This window comes from Anguilla anguilla, chromosome 16 (genome assembly GCF_013347855.1).
Source record: "Anguilla anguilla isolate fAngAng1 chromosome 16, fAngAng1.pri, whole genome shotgun sequence".
Taxonomy (NCBI): domain Eukaryota; kingdom Metazoa; phylum Chordata; class Actinopteri; order Anguilliformes; family Anguillidae; genus Anguilla; species Anguilla anguilla.
In genome coordinates, this window is record NC_049216.1 from 19,642,236 (window position 1) to 19,657,935 (window position 15,700).

At 49.5% G+C, this 15,700-nt stretch overlaps 2 protein-coding genes across 7 annotated transcripts in view; one reads left to right on the plus strand and one right to left on the minus strand.

Annotated features, from left to right (window-relative positions):
• The first annotated feature begins 56 nt into the window (after nt 1–56).
• Nucleotides 57–11,074, plus strand: LOC118215372. 2 transcript variants are annotated; one of them, XM_035396088.1, is made up of 6 exons: nt 57–200; nt 4,473–4,974; nt 5,546–5,621; nt 6,492–6,570; nt 8,343–8,469; nt 9,399–11,074. In XM_035396088.1, the coding sequence occupies exons 2-6, from the start codon at nt 4,513–4,515 to the stop codon at nt 9,777–9,779; spliced, it is 1,125 nt and encodes a 374-aa protein (XP_035251979.1). In that variant the 5' UTR covers nt 57–200; nt 4,473–4,512; the 3' UTR covers nt 9,780–11,074. The 2 variants fall into 2 exon arrangements, with proteins under 2 accessions (XP_035251979.1, XP_035251978.1); XM_035396087.1 differs by having other exon boundaries at nt 57–195.
• A 94-nt stretch (nt 11,075–11,168) lies between these two features.
• herc1 (HECT and RLD domain containing E3 ubiquitin protein ligase family member 1) overlaps nt 11,169–15,700 on the minus strand; it is a 69,503-nt gene continuing 64,971 nt past the window's right edge. For 4 of the 5 annotated variants that reach the window (XM_035396085.1, XM_035396084.1, XM_035396083.1 and 1 more), the window contains exons 74-78: nt 15,662–15,700; nt 14,724–14,976; nt 13,796–13,948; nt 12,473–12,778; nt 11,169–11,904 (exon numbers count right to left, since the gene is read on the minus strand). The exon at nt 15,662–15,700 is cut by the window's right edge and continues 38 nt beyond it. In XM_035396085.1, the coding sequence (XP_035251976.1) occupies nt 11,719–11,904; nt 12,473–12,778; nt 13,796–13,948; nt 14,724–14,976; nt 15,662–15,700 (937 nt within the window). In that variant the 3' untranslated portion in view covers nt 11,169–11,718. The remainder of the gene's footprint in view (nt 11,905–12,472; nt 12,779–13,795; nt 13,949–14,723; nt 14,977–15,661) is intronic. The other variant, XM_035396086.1, reaches the window with a different exon arrangement.

Sequence of the window (15,700 nt, forward strand, 5' to 3'; positions counted from 1 at the left end):
GTCTGAAAGCGCAAATCAGAAACCCCAGTCTGTTTACACCCGCCTTCCTAGACACGTTGCCTTAGGAGAAGTTACACGGGGTGCCCGATTGCGGGACTTCGTCACTGAAACCACCGCATCGCACAGCACAATCTCTCTACCCAAGTGTACCGGGTTTACCTCCGAACAAAGGAAAGTGCGATTCACTCCCTTCTGGTAAGGTATGATACAATTACTCCTAAAAATTGTAAATTTCTCTGACTAAATAGCGTAGACATGTGTAACCTATTTAAACTCTTAGGGACCTAGAGTTCACCTTATGTAATGCTTTACATCGAGAAATGCTTTTTTGGCTCCGAATGGAATTCTGTGGAATGGTCAATAAGGGTTGTTTCCGTAGACACAGCATCTCTCTTCCCTGGAAGGCAACCAGTAAAGGTGTGACCAATATTCCTTTTAAATGACATCGCTAATATCATATATAGCATATTTACTCTACTTAGCCAGCTGACATTGTTTTGCAGTACAGTTTTTAAATTTCTATTTTGCGGTTACCCTAACTTATTTATATATTGCAATGTATTTCAGTGCCTGTATATAGATCTTTATTAGATCTGTTTCTGAAGCGCCTGTCTTGAAATAAATATGTAACGGACGAGTTTTTTTTTACAAGACATTGTGAAAATAATAACCACATGGAAGCCTAACTACTTTGTAAGGCTTCTACATATTTCATGTTGTTGGTTTTGTGGTAGCCTATACCAAAACAAGCTTATACACTCCTCAAAGGGCCCCACCCTTATTACCTTAAATTCATAATGCAGGCTAATGAAAACTGTTTTATCGTCCCTATTTAAAGGTTAAGATCAAACAATAAAACGGTATGCTTCCAGTCTCACCATATTTCTTGAGCGCCGTTTGTATTTGACACCACGCTGCCACTTCTGATGCCAAATTTTTGCAAATATTGCGCTGGACCCATTGTCCTGCAAATGGGCCCGTGGATATCGCAGATGCGTTGCCGGTTCTGTTCAGTTTCCTTGCACGTTAAAAAAAGTATGTTCGAGAATCGTTTTTGGACCAAAAAGTACTTACAGCTCAAGATGGAATTCCTTCTTAATAGCGTTATCTTTTTATATTTTATTGAACGCCAAACAGCGAACAGAATATACATTTTTAAATTTTACAATTGCATTTAACTTTAAATAAATATGATTTACTGAATTTGTTTAAACCTTCCTTGCTTTTATGTAGTTTCACAATAAAGGGGACTGTAAGTGCGTCAGCTGCACTTTACGGATGTTTAACTTTTTAAATAAGGAAAAGCGCATATGTGTCGCCTGCAGTCTATAGGCGGCTGTGTATAGACGTGATCATACTAATGATTGGCTCACACTTAAACTTCTGATTCGAACCAAGGTTTTTATCATAGTTGAAAAGCACTTTACCCTTGTTTTGCTTCACTATTACGTAACATTAATACCTGCTTGCCAGGATCAGATGCGGTCGATGAACAAAACGGCTTCTCTGTACAATCTAGCAGTGTTTTTTTTCCAAGACATTGTTTCCCCCGTTCTCTGCGTATTGGGGTAATGAAGAAGACCATTGCAGTAAATTAGAAACATTTTATCATGGGCTTGAATTAATGTTAAAAACTTGGTTTTATGTGCGCTGTCATTTTCATTAAAGTGGGTTTCCAGATCCGGAAAAACCTCGTAAATTTACGCTTGCGTACATGTAATTCTAAAATGGAAAATTATGTGCATCGTTATTTTCTCAGAATGTCTTCAGAAAATAAGATGTTTTTATATCGTAGTTTAAAAGATAAAATAGACCTCTTAATGCATAAATAAAAGAGAGGACAAGGTTGATATACGCCGACGGTTCTCTATAAAACATACCCCAGGTTTGACAATTGAAAACATATTTATTTGTTTAATACATGGAAAACAAGTATTTTTCATCAGAATGCAAATGCAGTTTAGTAAAGCATTTCAAGCATTAAAGGTTGTATGCAGCCTAAGCTATGATAGTTTTTCAGACAATGTCCTTTCATTTTGTAATGCAATTTGCATTTTTTCACAGATATTCAGCTACCCACATACAGCAGGCACAGCTGGTCTGTCATTCAAGAGATGCCTGTTGTTTACGAAAAAATGTAGCATTATAACTTATAAAAGACATCATTTAGCCCTCCGAATTTAATGTAATTGTTCCATTCGCATCACGAGTGAAATTCATTCACAAAACCATACATTTACGCAAGAGTAACAGAACCACCTTAGTGGTCGATCTGAGCTGTCTGTGTTTGTATTGATACGTGTTTATATATAGTAAATCGTATATTTAGATCTTATGTTTCTAAATTATGCTACTTGTAAGTTGGCATATAATAGTAATAATAATAATAATAATAAGAAAAACAGTGAAACAGGTCCTCTCACCTTTCCTGTATAACAACAGCTGCTGGTGGAGACCGAAGACAAAGAACTTGCGAGCACACACCATAAGCAGAATGCTGTCATTAACAAAGAAACACGGCAGGCTTCATTAGTACCATTGGATGTTCTTCCTTTTTTTGGGGAAAACATTGCAACACGGAGTATTCAACACAAAGCTATAATGTTCAGTTTTAAGGGGCATAAAAAGGAGAGTTGTGACAGGTTTGCAGATGGCCAGGTTCAGTTGGCAGCGATCTTAACACCTGTGTGTGGTCCTGAATAATTATTCCTCTGTAAAATGTTTCTCTCCGTCTCTGATCCAGCTCAATTTCTTTTTATGATCGGATTGCTTGCCCCTGCCTAAATCGTGCGGTGGCAGTTTATGTTTTGACAAGTTATGATGACAAGAAATAAGCCCCTTTGGTAATTGCTCTTTATTTTGGTCTGCCGTCGTTGCTTTGCCATTGAAGTCCCTTTTAAACGAACATGATTAAGTGAAGGCAAGGCTGGTCCTCCTCCTGGCTGTGTAGTGTCATAGGGGGCTCAGGCAGCTCCTGGGACGTAAAGACAGAGGGATACTACTGAACCAGCAGGCAGGCATCAAGTCATTCATTTCTCAACCACTGGACAGAGATTGTTTCTTGCGGACTTTAATATGCATCCTGCCTACATCACAATAATATACAGCATGCTTCACTTACATCTGGTCCAGTCTTTCATTCAGAAGCTTCTAGGTCATTTTGAATGTGTGTGTGTGTGTGTGTACTGCAGCAGTTCCTATTTGTTTTGGGGGCTTCAGTTTTGTCTTCAGCAAGTGAAACGCATGTTCAGTTGGATTCAGGTCAGATGATTGACTTGGCAAGTCAACGACATTCCACTTTTTGTCCCTGAAAAACTCCTTGGTTGCTTTAGCGGTATGTGGAGTCATTGTCCTGCTGCGAGGCAAAGCATCGTCCAATGAGTTTTGAGGCATTTGGTTGGATCTGAGCAGATAAGATGTTTCAGTACACTTCATCCTGCTGCTACAATCAGCAGTCACATCATGAATAAAGACAACTGAGTCAGTTCCAGTGGCAGCCATACATGCCCAAGCCATACCTCCAACCTGGCCGTTCTCTTATTGAGGATTACTTATGGTTTGCATTTTGCAGTGAATCCTCTGAGGTTTTGCTGGTGTAGTCTTCTCTTTATGGTGGTCTTTGACACATATATGCCTACATCCTGGAGAATATTTCTGATCTGTTCGACAGTTGAAAAGGATTTATTTTTGATTGTTAACATCCAATTACGTTTGCTCCTCTAAAATCAAAGAACCATGAATAAAAAGAGCTATAATTCCAACACGGTTTGTCCGATATCGATGATGGCCTCAAATCGAAGTCTGCACTTTAACCTCATATTCATTGTGTCATTTCAAATCCAATGTGCTGGAGTACAGAGCCAAAATAATTAAAAATCTGTTGTGTTACTGTCCAAATATGCATTGAAGAGAACATGTTCAGGGTGACCTGCATAGCCATTTATTTGTAGATGTACCATTTCTTCGCATAACCATTTTACAAGTCAGATTAAGTACCGGTCACAAGGAGTAGAAGAGCTGTGTCCTGTTCATTTGAACCTGCAACCCCCTGACTACAGAATCTGGTCTCTCTGCACCATACTATATCACAACACACCAGCTGCCAAAGCTCAGTTATTGTGATTGGAAGGGTTGGGTGAATTCAGGTTCTTGCAAATGGTGGCAAGTTCTCGATGTTCACTTTATTGTTTGCATTGGAACAGAACCAACAAGATAGGTTTGGCAACAGTTCAGAAGCAACAGCATTACTATGGCGATTTGTTGCGTAACTTTGCAATACTGTCCTGTTTATAACTTGATAGCTCATGAGTTACAAAGAATAATGAGACATATTGTTGCACTGGCTATTTGTCTTGCCGACTGGACTTGCGTTGCAGTTTTAAGCAAACCTGTAAAAGTGTTAATGTTGGCCTGAACACTAAGCAGGGTTTGTGAAGCATACGTAGGGATAACTGCTCCGTTTGTCCTGGCAGGTCAGTGATGATTGCTGGTGGATAGGTCCTGTGCCTGAAGATGTCTGCGTCAGATTCTGACTCCATTGACTGGCTGGCCAGCGACGATGAAGACTGTGAAAGCACGTCCGAGTTGGTCTGCAAGGGCGGAGCCAGCGCGACTAAGATGCTGCCATTACCCGTGTCGTCAGGGGCGGAGTCCCGCGTGGCCCAACCCCACCCTCAGGCTGCGGAGAGTGACTGTAGCAGTACGAAAGAGGGGGCCAGCTGCTGGGACGGGGGGGCCTGTGGAACCCCCTCCAGGAGTGCAGAGCCCTGTGGGGGTAGCGGCTGTGGCCTCCTGCTCCTGGGACAGGAGGCGCAGTGCGGGCCCTTGTGGCGATCAGCGCTGTACGTCCCGGATGGCTTGCCGGGCGAGGGGCCCCGGCGGGCCCCAAAGAGGCCCCGCAGCACAGAGGCCCAGGTCTGCTGGCCTTGGCCGCATCCCGTAAGGACGTCCAACGATGAACTGTTTGCTCGCAAGGTAAGGTGCTTTCTCAATGTGACCCTACCCCCATTCTGGGTACTGTACATGACCCTCTATTGCAGGAAATCGTGAAAGAAAAGTTAATAGTTTTGGACAAGACCTTAACTTCAGTTCAACAGTTACATAGCTTTTTATGATAGGCTAAGAGCAGGGTCCAGTAGAGCGATAGCTTCTGCTGGTTCTCATCGTCACTCGAGCCATTGACTCACATCACTTGATTTCCTGGGTCTGCATCAGCTGCTGATTTTAAGGTGAAAAAAAAACAGTGCCCTGTAGATCCACAGGGATACAGCCCCCCAAGCTAAGGCTAGCTGGCAAGCTAACGTTAGCGGTTTAGGTGTCAACGGCACACAAACAAGTATTAAGCTACATAAAAACGTGTGCCTGAATGCGTGGGATTACGTGTCCCTCCGTGACTCTTCATTGCGCAGTGGCAGCTATCTGTGACACCTCAGAGAAGCTTGAGCTCTTCTCCGCGTAACGCGATGCAGCTGATGGTCTTTCGATGGGGAGTCTTTATCAGATCTGGCGGGAGCGGGCGGTTGAACGGTCATGGTGTGTCTTTCAGTGCTCGGAGCTGCAGTGCTACGTCCCGCACCTGTCCTCCATCCTGAGCGGCCTGCGGTCCGGACGCTACAGAGAGCGTAAGTGAGCCGCGTAACCCGAGCGCTCCTCCGTCCCGCCGCGTGGGCGGTACACCGGCCCGAGCCCCGCCCCGTTCGCGCGGTGAGATCTGTCTGCGCGGGGGAATTTAGGGTAACCCTGGGACGGAGGGCAAAGCAGTCACTGCACGAGAGACAAGAGCGGAGACTCCAGAGCAGGTGTCAGTGATGAACACTGTTTGATGCACTGCTATCAAATAACTGCAAACGTTTCCTTTTGTTACTTCTCACTGGGACACAGCTGGTGTTAAATTGGGGGGGAGGGGGGGGCGCATAGTGTAAGTAAACTGTGTCATGAGGAAAAATGCTTCAGGTATCAAAGTGACAAACTTTGCCGCACTTACAAGACAACCAAGTCTCAGCTGAGTCCAAAGGGTTTGGCTGAAGGGATGGAGGATATTCAAATTTTTTGCAACCAGGCAATCCCAGAGATTTGAAACATCAAGCTTTGTTCATTTTGATTTAAGAACAGTATCTGTCCTTGTAAAAGAATCACTGAAATTACTTCTGGCTGGGGCTTTCCAAATCTGGTTCCCTGTGATTGATCGTGGCGAAGCCAACCTGATGTGAAGTGAGATCAGGGAGCGGAGAGGCACAGTGGGTCACCCATCAGATTAAGATTAAGTTCCGCGTGGGCTGACTGCAGGTGCTGGGAGGGCCTGCAGAGGGCGCTCTGTCTGCGGTGGCCATCGAAGTAAAGGTCACTGATCATCTCTCCGCCCACTGAGAATCAGCCTCAGTGGGAATCAGGCTATGAAAAGGATGTGGTGCCGCTATGATGAATTACAGGCAATTTTTTCTCTTCCCTGCTGTGGCAATTTTCTCATGGTGCAACCCTCTCTTCTGCTCCAGGTCTGAGCAGTTTCCAGGAGAGCGTTGCTATGGACAGGATTCAGAGAATAATGGGTGTTCTGCGGAACCCGTGCATGGGGTAAGTATCCTCTCCACTCTTCCTCATCTCCAGGTGGTAGAGAGACAACAGTGTCCTGCTCCACTTTCCTGGCACTCAGTGAAGCATGCTCTTTCATCACCTGCTGTTTTTCTTTCCGTATCCTCCTCTTTCTTTCTCCCCTCTCCTCTCTGCAGCATTTTGCGAAGCTCTCTTGCGTCACCATTTTCTGGCTATATTAATCTCTTTGTCTGCTCCCCTGTTCTCTTTCACATTCCCCCTCTCTCTCTCACTCATTCTATCACGTCTCTCTCATCGCGCCCTCCCCGCCTCCATTTTGGCTGGTGGGGCCCGGCGGCCCCCGAGTGCGTAAGCATGGGGCGGGGTGCGCGTCTGGGCCCGTGTCCCAGCCTCAGCGGGAGCCCCGCGGGGAGCCTTCCGGAAGCGCCGCGGACGCTAAGCTAACGCACGGGAGGACCGCTCCCGCTCAGACTGTTTAAAAATGCATCCAGTCTCGATCTGGGGAGAAAGCACACCTCAGATCGATTGGCTCTCTCCAGCCCAGACAGAGTAATGGCCGATGACATCACCCATTGGGGAGGACGGACCATTTTCGGCACAAAGTGCTCCTTTTTGGAACCAAATGCCAGTGTGTCTGAGCAGATTGCACTGTATGTCTATAGAGTCAGAGCTGTGCCTTGCTATCCAAATATGGTAAATGTCCTTGGCATTTCAAAGTTGCATCGCTCTGCACTGGATAATGATTTCCAGTACCAGCCAGTCATTGTGCTGTCAGTACCGTGGTCTATAGAGCAGCCAGTATTGACAGTACTTCGTTCAGTGAAGTGGCTGGTCTCATCAGTATTGCAGTCTACAGAACAGCCAGACTGCTGTCATCACAGTAGTGTGCAGAGCAGCCGGTGTGGTCAGCACTGTGGTCTGTAGAATAGCTAGCTTGTCTGTACGGTGGTAATTGCAGTGGCTGTTCCTGATAGGGTGTGGGGGGACCACGAAGCAGGATGACGTCCAAACCCCCCTCCCATAGAGGGCGCCAGACTTATGCAGCTCCCCCCTTCCCTCCCCCCATCGCCAGAAAGGCCAGACAGCAGCCCACCGCTGCACGAAGGCTCGGGAAAGAAGCAAATTCTCGAGCGGTTAATGCCACAGATGAACTACAGCAGAAACCGGCACGCCGCCACCTCATCAAGACCGGCAGACTAATAATCACTAACCGCCCGTCTCGGGCCGATTGGAATTCAAATAGAATTATAATCAGCCGGCATCGGCGATCAGCTGGCACAGGCTGCGTCGAGTGAGGGCCGTCAAACGCCCCCGTCCCGCAGGCCTATTTTTAGAAGGGACCGGAGCGATCGCTGGCCAGGCCACGTGTGGGCGGTATCATGCGTGTAAACCAGAGGAGGAATTGCTCCCGGTGAAAATGTGCCGGTATATTTGCAGCGGTCAACAGAGGCGTCGTCTGCCATTTACATGCAGAGATAAGCGTGAGGGAGAGACAGACATGTGCATGAGCTTTGCTCCCTGTTGCTTTGATAACATTTTACAGTCATGGCTGACTAACTAATGTCCATATCTGTATAAAGCAAATGTGATCTCACTCAGTGAGCCGTTCCAGGTCTCGACTGTAAACATCTTAATTTGCATGTTCTTCTGTTCTAAAGTTTCTTGTTTCAGACTAATTCCACATTTGATGATTTTGCGTTTTGAATTGATTTGGCAAGAAAAGCAGGGAGCCGGGACTCGCGGTAACATCCTGTGCACACGCTCAGTCTCATTTCTCTCTCCTCCCCGTCCAGCGAGCGCTACATCAACATCATTCTGAAAGTGGAGGAAATGCTGAGGAGCTGGTTCCCCAACGTGAAACCCAAAGAGCGACTTGGCAGCGAGCAGACGGACGAAACCACTCCTTCCAAGAGGCTGAAGGTAATGTTATAAAAACACGGCGGATGGGCTGCGAGACGGCTGACAGGAACATGTGTAAGGGGCCTACTGGCAGCCTGTGAGGGGCAGACAGGAACATGTGTAAGGGGCCTACTGGCAGCCTGTGAGGGGCAGACAGGAACATGTATAAGGGGCCTACTGGCAGCCTGTGAGGAGCTGACAGGAACATGTGTACGGGGCCTACTGGCAGCCTGTGAGGGGCAGACAGGAATGCCCATTATTCTTTCATCAGTAGGCCAGCAGGAGGGGGAGGGGGAGGGGACAGCGGATTAAAACCTATTTTTACAGTTGTGAGGTGTTACAGGAGTCTCATGTTCAGCACAAACTGTGCTTGAGAGAGCAGGGCATTCTGGGAAGTGTCCCAAAAGAAAGGTGAAGGGTGCCAGACGTGAGAGGGGACCTGGAGGACATACCTGCTCCATTTACATAACTACAGGAGTATCGCTAACTAAGGAGCAACCTAAATAGATCCTGGCCTGGATTTTTAATTTTTTTTCCAAATGTGACACCTCAGAAAAACAAGATTAGTGTCATTGCCGAAGTAACACTTGAATTTATTAGCAAGTCAAATGGAAATGCACAATTTGACACAGGAGGATCATTATGGTTGTATCATTTCAGCTGAAAATAAAGGAGTAATGGCATGCTGAAGATGAATAGTTCTATTATGTTAAACATTTCAGTTTTAAATAGTTCTGAGGATCATCACATGTAAATGAGTGAATTAGTGGTGACGCTGTGAAGTGCCACTGAATGCATTATTCATGGGTCTGAATCCCCTTTTCATGGGCATGTCTAATGATCTGGCACTCCTGTCACTTCAGATGGCCTCTACACCTTTGCTAATGCGTAAAGCCCTCGAACGCATGACGAGGGGGAAAGATTGACCCTCGGTCTCCCTCTCTTTACAGCCTTGCCCCGCCATCACAGCGGAAAGCCCCGCGGAGCTCGGCGTCTCCGCCGGCAACGAGGCCTTCGGGGCGGGCGAGCCCGTGCCCCCGGGCGGCTACTCGGCCACCCACCTGAAGTGGCTGCACACGTCGCCCATCTGCTCCCCGTCGGCGCAGCGGGCGCTGGGGAGGCTGCGGCGGTGGCGGGCGGAGGCGGCGGGCGCCCAGGACGTCACGCAGGACAGCTCCGTCTCCTCCAGCACCGACCCGCCGCCCGGCCCCCAGCGCCGGCCCCCCGGCAAGATCGTGGCCCCCTGCCTGGAGAGGCTGCTCAAGTCCACAGAGAGCATCATCACCCGCAAAAGCGCGCCGGGCACCTTGAAGGAGAGCAGCTGGTCTTAGCGCGGAATCCACCCGGCTGATCCCAGAACAGTGGAACGGGGCCACCTGCAGGAGGAGAGACAGCATTGGACTGCCCGCCGCTGGTCTGGAGTCAGTCCCTTAGGGGGAAAACCCATTCCAGCCTTCAAATGAGTCGCAGTTCCCGTAATGTGATTTTTATGGCAGGACAGAGGTCTCCTTGTACTGGAGGGGCTTGTTCATGGTAAAAGTAAGCACACGCCTGTCCCAAACCTGAAATCTGCATTCATTCCCCTCAGATGACCTCTGATGGTTGCACGTAACTTTGGGACTTGATGGCGCTGTGCGCGAGCGAGTGTGGGAGCAGATCCCCCAGAACGGCCTTCTTTCAGCACGGCCCCTGCTGGAGCTGTGAAGACGCCTCGGCAGACCTCCTTCTGCAGAAGACGGACACGTGTCAGCATTCACAGCATTACTTCAGTTAAAGGAAAGGGAAGGAGGGGTGATGTGTTTTGGGAACACTTAGGACACGGCCTTGTCAGCAGTATATCCATACAGAAGTGGCATACGTATGAATGGAGCGTTCATGTGAGAAACGTGTGCGCGTGCGTGCGTGTGTGCATTTAGCTTAGCTCAGAGTCGAGCAACATCTGGTGACTGTTACTTCATTAACTTCTTGTTAAGTTTCGATACAATGCCTCTACCTCAGGTTGACACAGTTTTGTCCAGGTTGGAGTATACTGTAAACGGATGAAGGCAGAAGGAGAGGGGGAGGGGGAGGGGGAGGGGCGACGCGTCTCCCGCGCGAGTCGTCCTGCTCGTTTGAACGGGGGGGGGGGGGGCCGGGCCGGGCCTGTGGAGACCGGGGGCCGCTGAAGTCGGGCCTCTGAGCCGGGGGCCACCGTGGAGAATGTGAACTCCAGCTCAGACGTTTGGGAAAGCGTCTCTCGGTTGCGAAGGCAAAAGCAGTGCCTGTCACTCATGACGTCAGGCCACGCCCTTCGGCTGGCTGAACAGATGCGCATTGTGCTGAATATGCGAACCCCAGAAGGAACTGCAGAACCCAGGAAATCTCTGGACTCCCGCCATTTCCTGTATCTGGTAAATGATTAAATCCTTGCCAACTCGGATTCTGCGGTCAAGTTAACCCAAGTTTCTGTCAACACAAGCTGGACAATGTCTAACTGGCACCCAGCTGAAGGGGGGAGAAGTGTATTACTTTTATGTAAATATTCTGAACCATGTTCCAGGTTGTTAATTTACCCTACAAAAGTGGCCTTTACAGTGTGATATTTTATACTTTCTAAATAAATGTGGTTATATTTGTTTGGCATAAATGAGTCATTTTACTTGTTATTGCTGGATTGTTCTCGATACCGTCGCTTTGGCTGCTGAAATTCAGCAGATGTGTACAGTGAGAAGCCACAAGAATTCAGTATTTAAGCATTTATTGTTTTTTTTTCTGCTTTAGGAAACTCGGCATAGACAATTCAAAATTAAAACAAAATAAATATGAATATTTATGTAAAACTTTTTCCTAATGAAGAATTATACACAATGTACAATTTTGTTTTTTTCTTTTCTTTTTTTTCCATTGGGCTGGTTAACCTATACACATTTCCCAACAAATTAAACATTCCTCCATGCAAACTTAAAAAAGAAAAACCCTGAAAATAGGATGGAGCAAAGAAAAAACAAAAAAATACTCAATTCACTGCTTGTGTCGATTGTTTTTTAACTGCTAATAAACCACAAGGTGAAAATAAAAACACTGAATTGATTATGTTCGCAAGTACACTGAATACTTAAAAAGTGGCCAGTTTCATAAATGCGTTTTATGCCCTAGAGTTCCTATTTGTGAAGTGACACACCTTTCGTGGGAGTCTGTGGGAGTGAGTCTACTGGGGGAGAACAGGGAAGTGGGGAGAGGGGGGCACGGTTGAGGGGGTGGGGTTTGATCACGTGTCTTTCGAATGTTTCTTTAATAGTCCGTGTCGGAGCCCTCTGCGTTGTCCACGTTGCGGGAGAGCATGTAGTTGTCCATGTCGATGGATCGGCAGTTGTTGATGGCGTAACGCAGCCGCTCGGCCATGACTGGCTGGTTGGAGTACGGGGGCAGGCGCAGCTGGAAGAAGCAGGTCTGGGAGGTTGGCAGGCTGTCGTAGGGCTGCGGGTGGTACAAAGGGGTTACAGAAACAAAATTGCTGCATTTTTCAAAACAGGAACCTGTCTGTTGAGAAATGACGGCTGAGTCTGAAGAGGGAACAGCGGGTGCTATTCGCTGCGTGTTTCTGAGAAAGCTGAATAAAGGACGTGGCGCATGTCGGATGCTGCTTCCTCGTTCGCAGGCTGAGAACCTGACTGACCCCACTGTGAGGTGGCTCACCAGCTGCTGCAGATGAGCCTCCTTCCTGTTTTCACCTCTGACACATGCTCCCTCTGGGAAAGCGTTCAGAACATTTATCTATCTGCTTAGCAGATGCCCTTATCTAGAGTGACGTATGTGTCTTTTGTTTTTAGATAATATCCACTTATATAAATAGAAATTTAAGCACCTCAGGTTCTTAACTCAAGGGTATGTTGACATTGCTGATTACAGGTTTTGACTCTGTGACATCTGATGGCAAATCTATTACACTACCACACTTCAGCACACGTGCTGCACATGACAAATGTGACCGATCGCTAATTCCGAGAGGGGGGGGGGGAGGCGGGCAGGAGGGCTGGAGTCTCACCCGGTCCACCTTCATGATCTGGAACCTCTGGGAGATGTCGGCGGAGTTGGCGGGCAGGCGGGACCGGCCCGAGACGAAGCGCATGAAGAGGACGCGCTCCTCGTTGGAGAACTCCTCCAGCGTCTGCCAGAACCACTGCACCAGCTGGTGCTGCTCGTCCACCTCGCGGTAGCGCACCACCTTCTTCAGCACGTCCACCGAGATCTCGGGCATGCCGCACACCATCTGCTCCAGCTGGCCCGCCGTCAGCAGGGAGAGCAGGGGCACCGGCACGATCCACGACATGCCCTCGCGCACCGCCGCCACCTGCAGAGGCGCCAGGGAGGGGCTCAGCGCACAGGCCACGCCCACGCCTCACACGTGCGCTGACACGTGCAGACATGCGTACGTGTGCTCTCACACAGGCACGCAAGCGCACACACACTGCTGTGGCCAAACCAGTCTCTTACATACGCAAATTACTGCACACTCTCTCACACACACACACACACACACTCACACACTCACACTGCTGTGGCCAAACCAGTCTCTTACATACGCAAATTACTGCACACTCTCTCTCACACACACACACACACACACACACTCACACACTCACACTGCTGTGGCCAAACCAGTCTCTTACATACGCAAATTACTGCACACTCTCTCTCACACACACACACACTCTCTCTCTCACACACACACACACACACACTCACTCACTCACTCACTCACACTCACACACTCACACTGCTGTGGCCAAACCAGTCTCTTACATACGCAAATTACTGCACACTCTCTCTCACACACACACACACACACTCACACACTCACACTGCTGTGGCCAAACCAGTCTCTTACATATGCAAATTACTGCACAATCTCTCACACACACACACACACACACACACACACTCACACTCACACAATCACACACTGCTGTGGCCAAACCAGTCTCTTACATACGCAAATTACTGCACACTCTCTCACACACACACACACACACACACACACACTCACACTCACACACTCACACACTGTTGTGGCCAAACCAGTCTCTTACATATGCAAATTACTGTGCACTCGCTCACACACATACACACACACTAACACAGATAGAGCTTCAATAAAAACATCCTCCCAGTAACGTGACAGATGACCGATATACGCCGATGTCAACACACACACGCACGCACACAAACACAAACACACCCTTCCCCATACTTTCCACACACACTCTTCACAGCCTTACACACTGGATTTCCCCCATTAGGAACAGTGCAGCACAGGCGCGTTGTGGGTTGCCATGGTGTCGGCCCTAGAGGAGGGGCGTGTCCTTACTTGGCGGTGTATCTCGTGCAGCCTGTACTCGATGGCGCGGTCCACGTACTCCTTCCGGTTGGAGAAGGTGAGCGGAATGCTGTTCCCTCCCGGGATTATGGGCACCATCTTCCCGTCCGCACTCTGCCCGACGAACGAGTCGATGGGGATCATCTGCAAGGCACAGAGGGCGGGGCACGGCTCAGCGTTCGCTCCCCTCACCTCCGGGCTCTACGAGCCCCAAACGAGCCCCCGCCCCGCACGCGCCCCGCCCACATTTACTGAGAGCCACAGGAACCAAGCTTTGACCCCGCCGTATGGAACTGGACAATGGTGCAATTTTATTTGACCAGGCTTTGATTGACATTAGTGACAGGCCCTGGGGGGCGGGGCTGAGGGGAGGTGTGGAGAGAGACTGGGCACAGACAGACAGACAGCTGAGCACACTCTATTAAAATGGACAGGGGTAGCTGAAAGGCAGCTGGGTGGGGACTGACAGCCCCAGTGTGTGGTGAGCTGGTGGCCAGACCGGAGGGGACAGGTGCAGCGCGGGTGGAGGTTCGCCAAAAGTCTTAAAAACGCAGCCGTGCCCCAAACAGCACAGAGGAGCTCGCCCCGCTTCCTCAGGCTCTGTGCAGGCGCCAGATGGCACAGGGCCCCTTCCCGCCTGGGCCCTGGCGAGGGTGGCACGGGGGCGGCGGGCGGCGGGAACGCTGCCAAACTTCGGCAGGAAGCGCCAGCCCCGGGTGCCGGGAGCAGCTCACCATTCGTAGAAAGTGGTCGCGACCTCTGTTCCGTTGGCGAGCGCGGATAAGGCCGCCGTTGTGTGAAAACACTCAGGAGGGGCGAGGGGTGGGATGCTGGCGGGTGCGGGGCGAGGGGCGAGGGGCAGGGGGTGAGGGGTGAGGTGCGGTGGGCGAGAGGCTCTTCTGTGGCTTCGCTCCCTTACCTCATGGAAATTTTCCTCGGTGATGCCGCTGTCTTCAATGTGAAGAATGCTGTTGAGGGTCTGGACGTACAGCAGGTCCACCTCCTCCAGGTCCTCCAGGACCAGCGGGATGCAGCACAGCTGTTTCCACACCAGCGGCGCCAGGTGCAGGTCCAGCGGCTTCTTGGTGCGGATGGCCACGCCCATCAGGATGCCCAGGAACTTGAACTGCAGGAGGTGCTCGTCCAGGCAGGCCGAGGGGTTGAACAGGAACCTGGGGAGGACAGAAGAGCACCACTCAGTGGCTGGGAGGACTGATTACACCAAACGCGACCAAACAAAAACAAAAGCAACCAAACGTGATCAAACAACCGAACGCTACCAAACAAAAACAAGGCACAACCAAACACGACCAAACGCTACCAAATGCACCCCAACAGAACTAGACATACCTGGACACAACAGCACCTGCCCCCGTGTAGGACTTTTGACACCTAGATGAATACGGCAACCCAACAAAAACTGTACACCCCGATTTCCAGGTCTGCACATGTAGGTTAGGTCATCGCTGGTGGTTAATTACCGCTGCATACCGTGAGATGAATAACGCACACAGATATAGCTGACCTCAAAACTGAAAGCTCCGCTTCCCACCGCCTCCCCCACCTCGACACTGGCTACAAACCGAGCTAGCCCGCTCCGGCTATCATTTCACTGAGACAATAATGATACACCAGGGTGCTGAGGAGAGGCTGGTTTATCACAGCGCTGACGCAGACCAGGCGGTGGCCCTCATTCCCGCTGCACACGTGCGTTTTCTTAAACCGGCTGGTCTGAGAGGACGGCTGTAATTATCCCTGGACACTGATAGGCTGAAGCTGGGGTTGGGGCCGGGAGCAGGGGGCGGGGCTTGTTGCAGGGGCCTGGGAGGCCTTGCCGATGGCAGGCAGAGGGCTCACCTGTCTCTGTTGTACCCCACCTCAGCCGTGGCGTTGGGG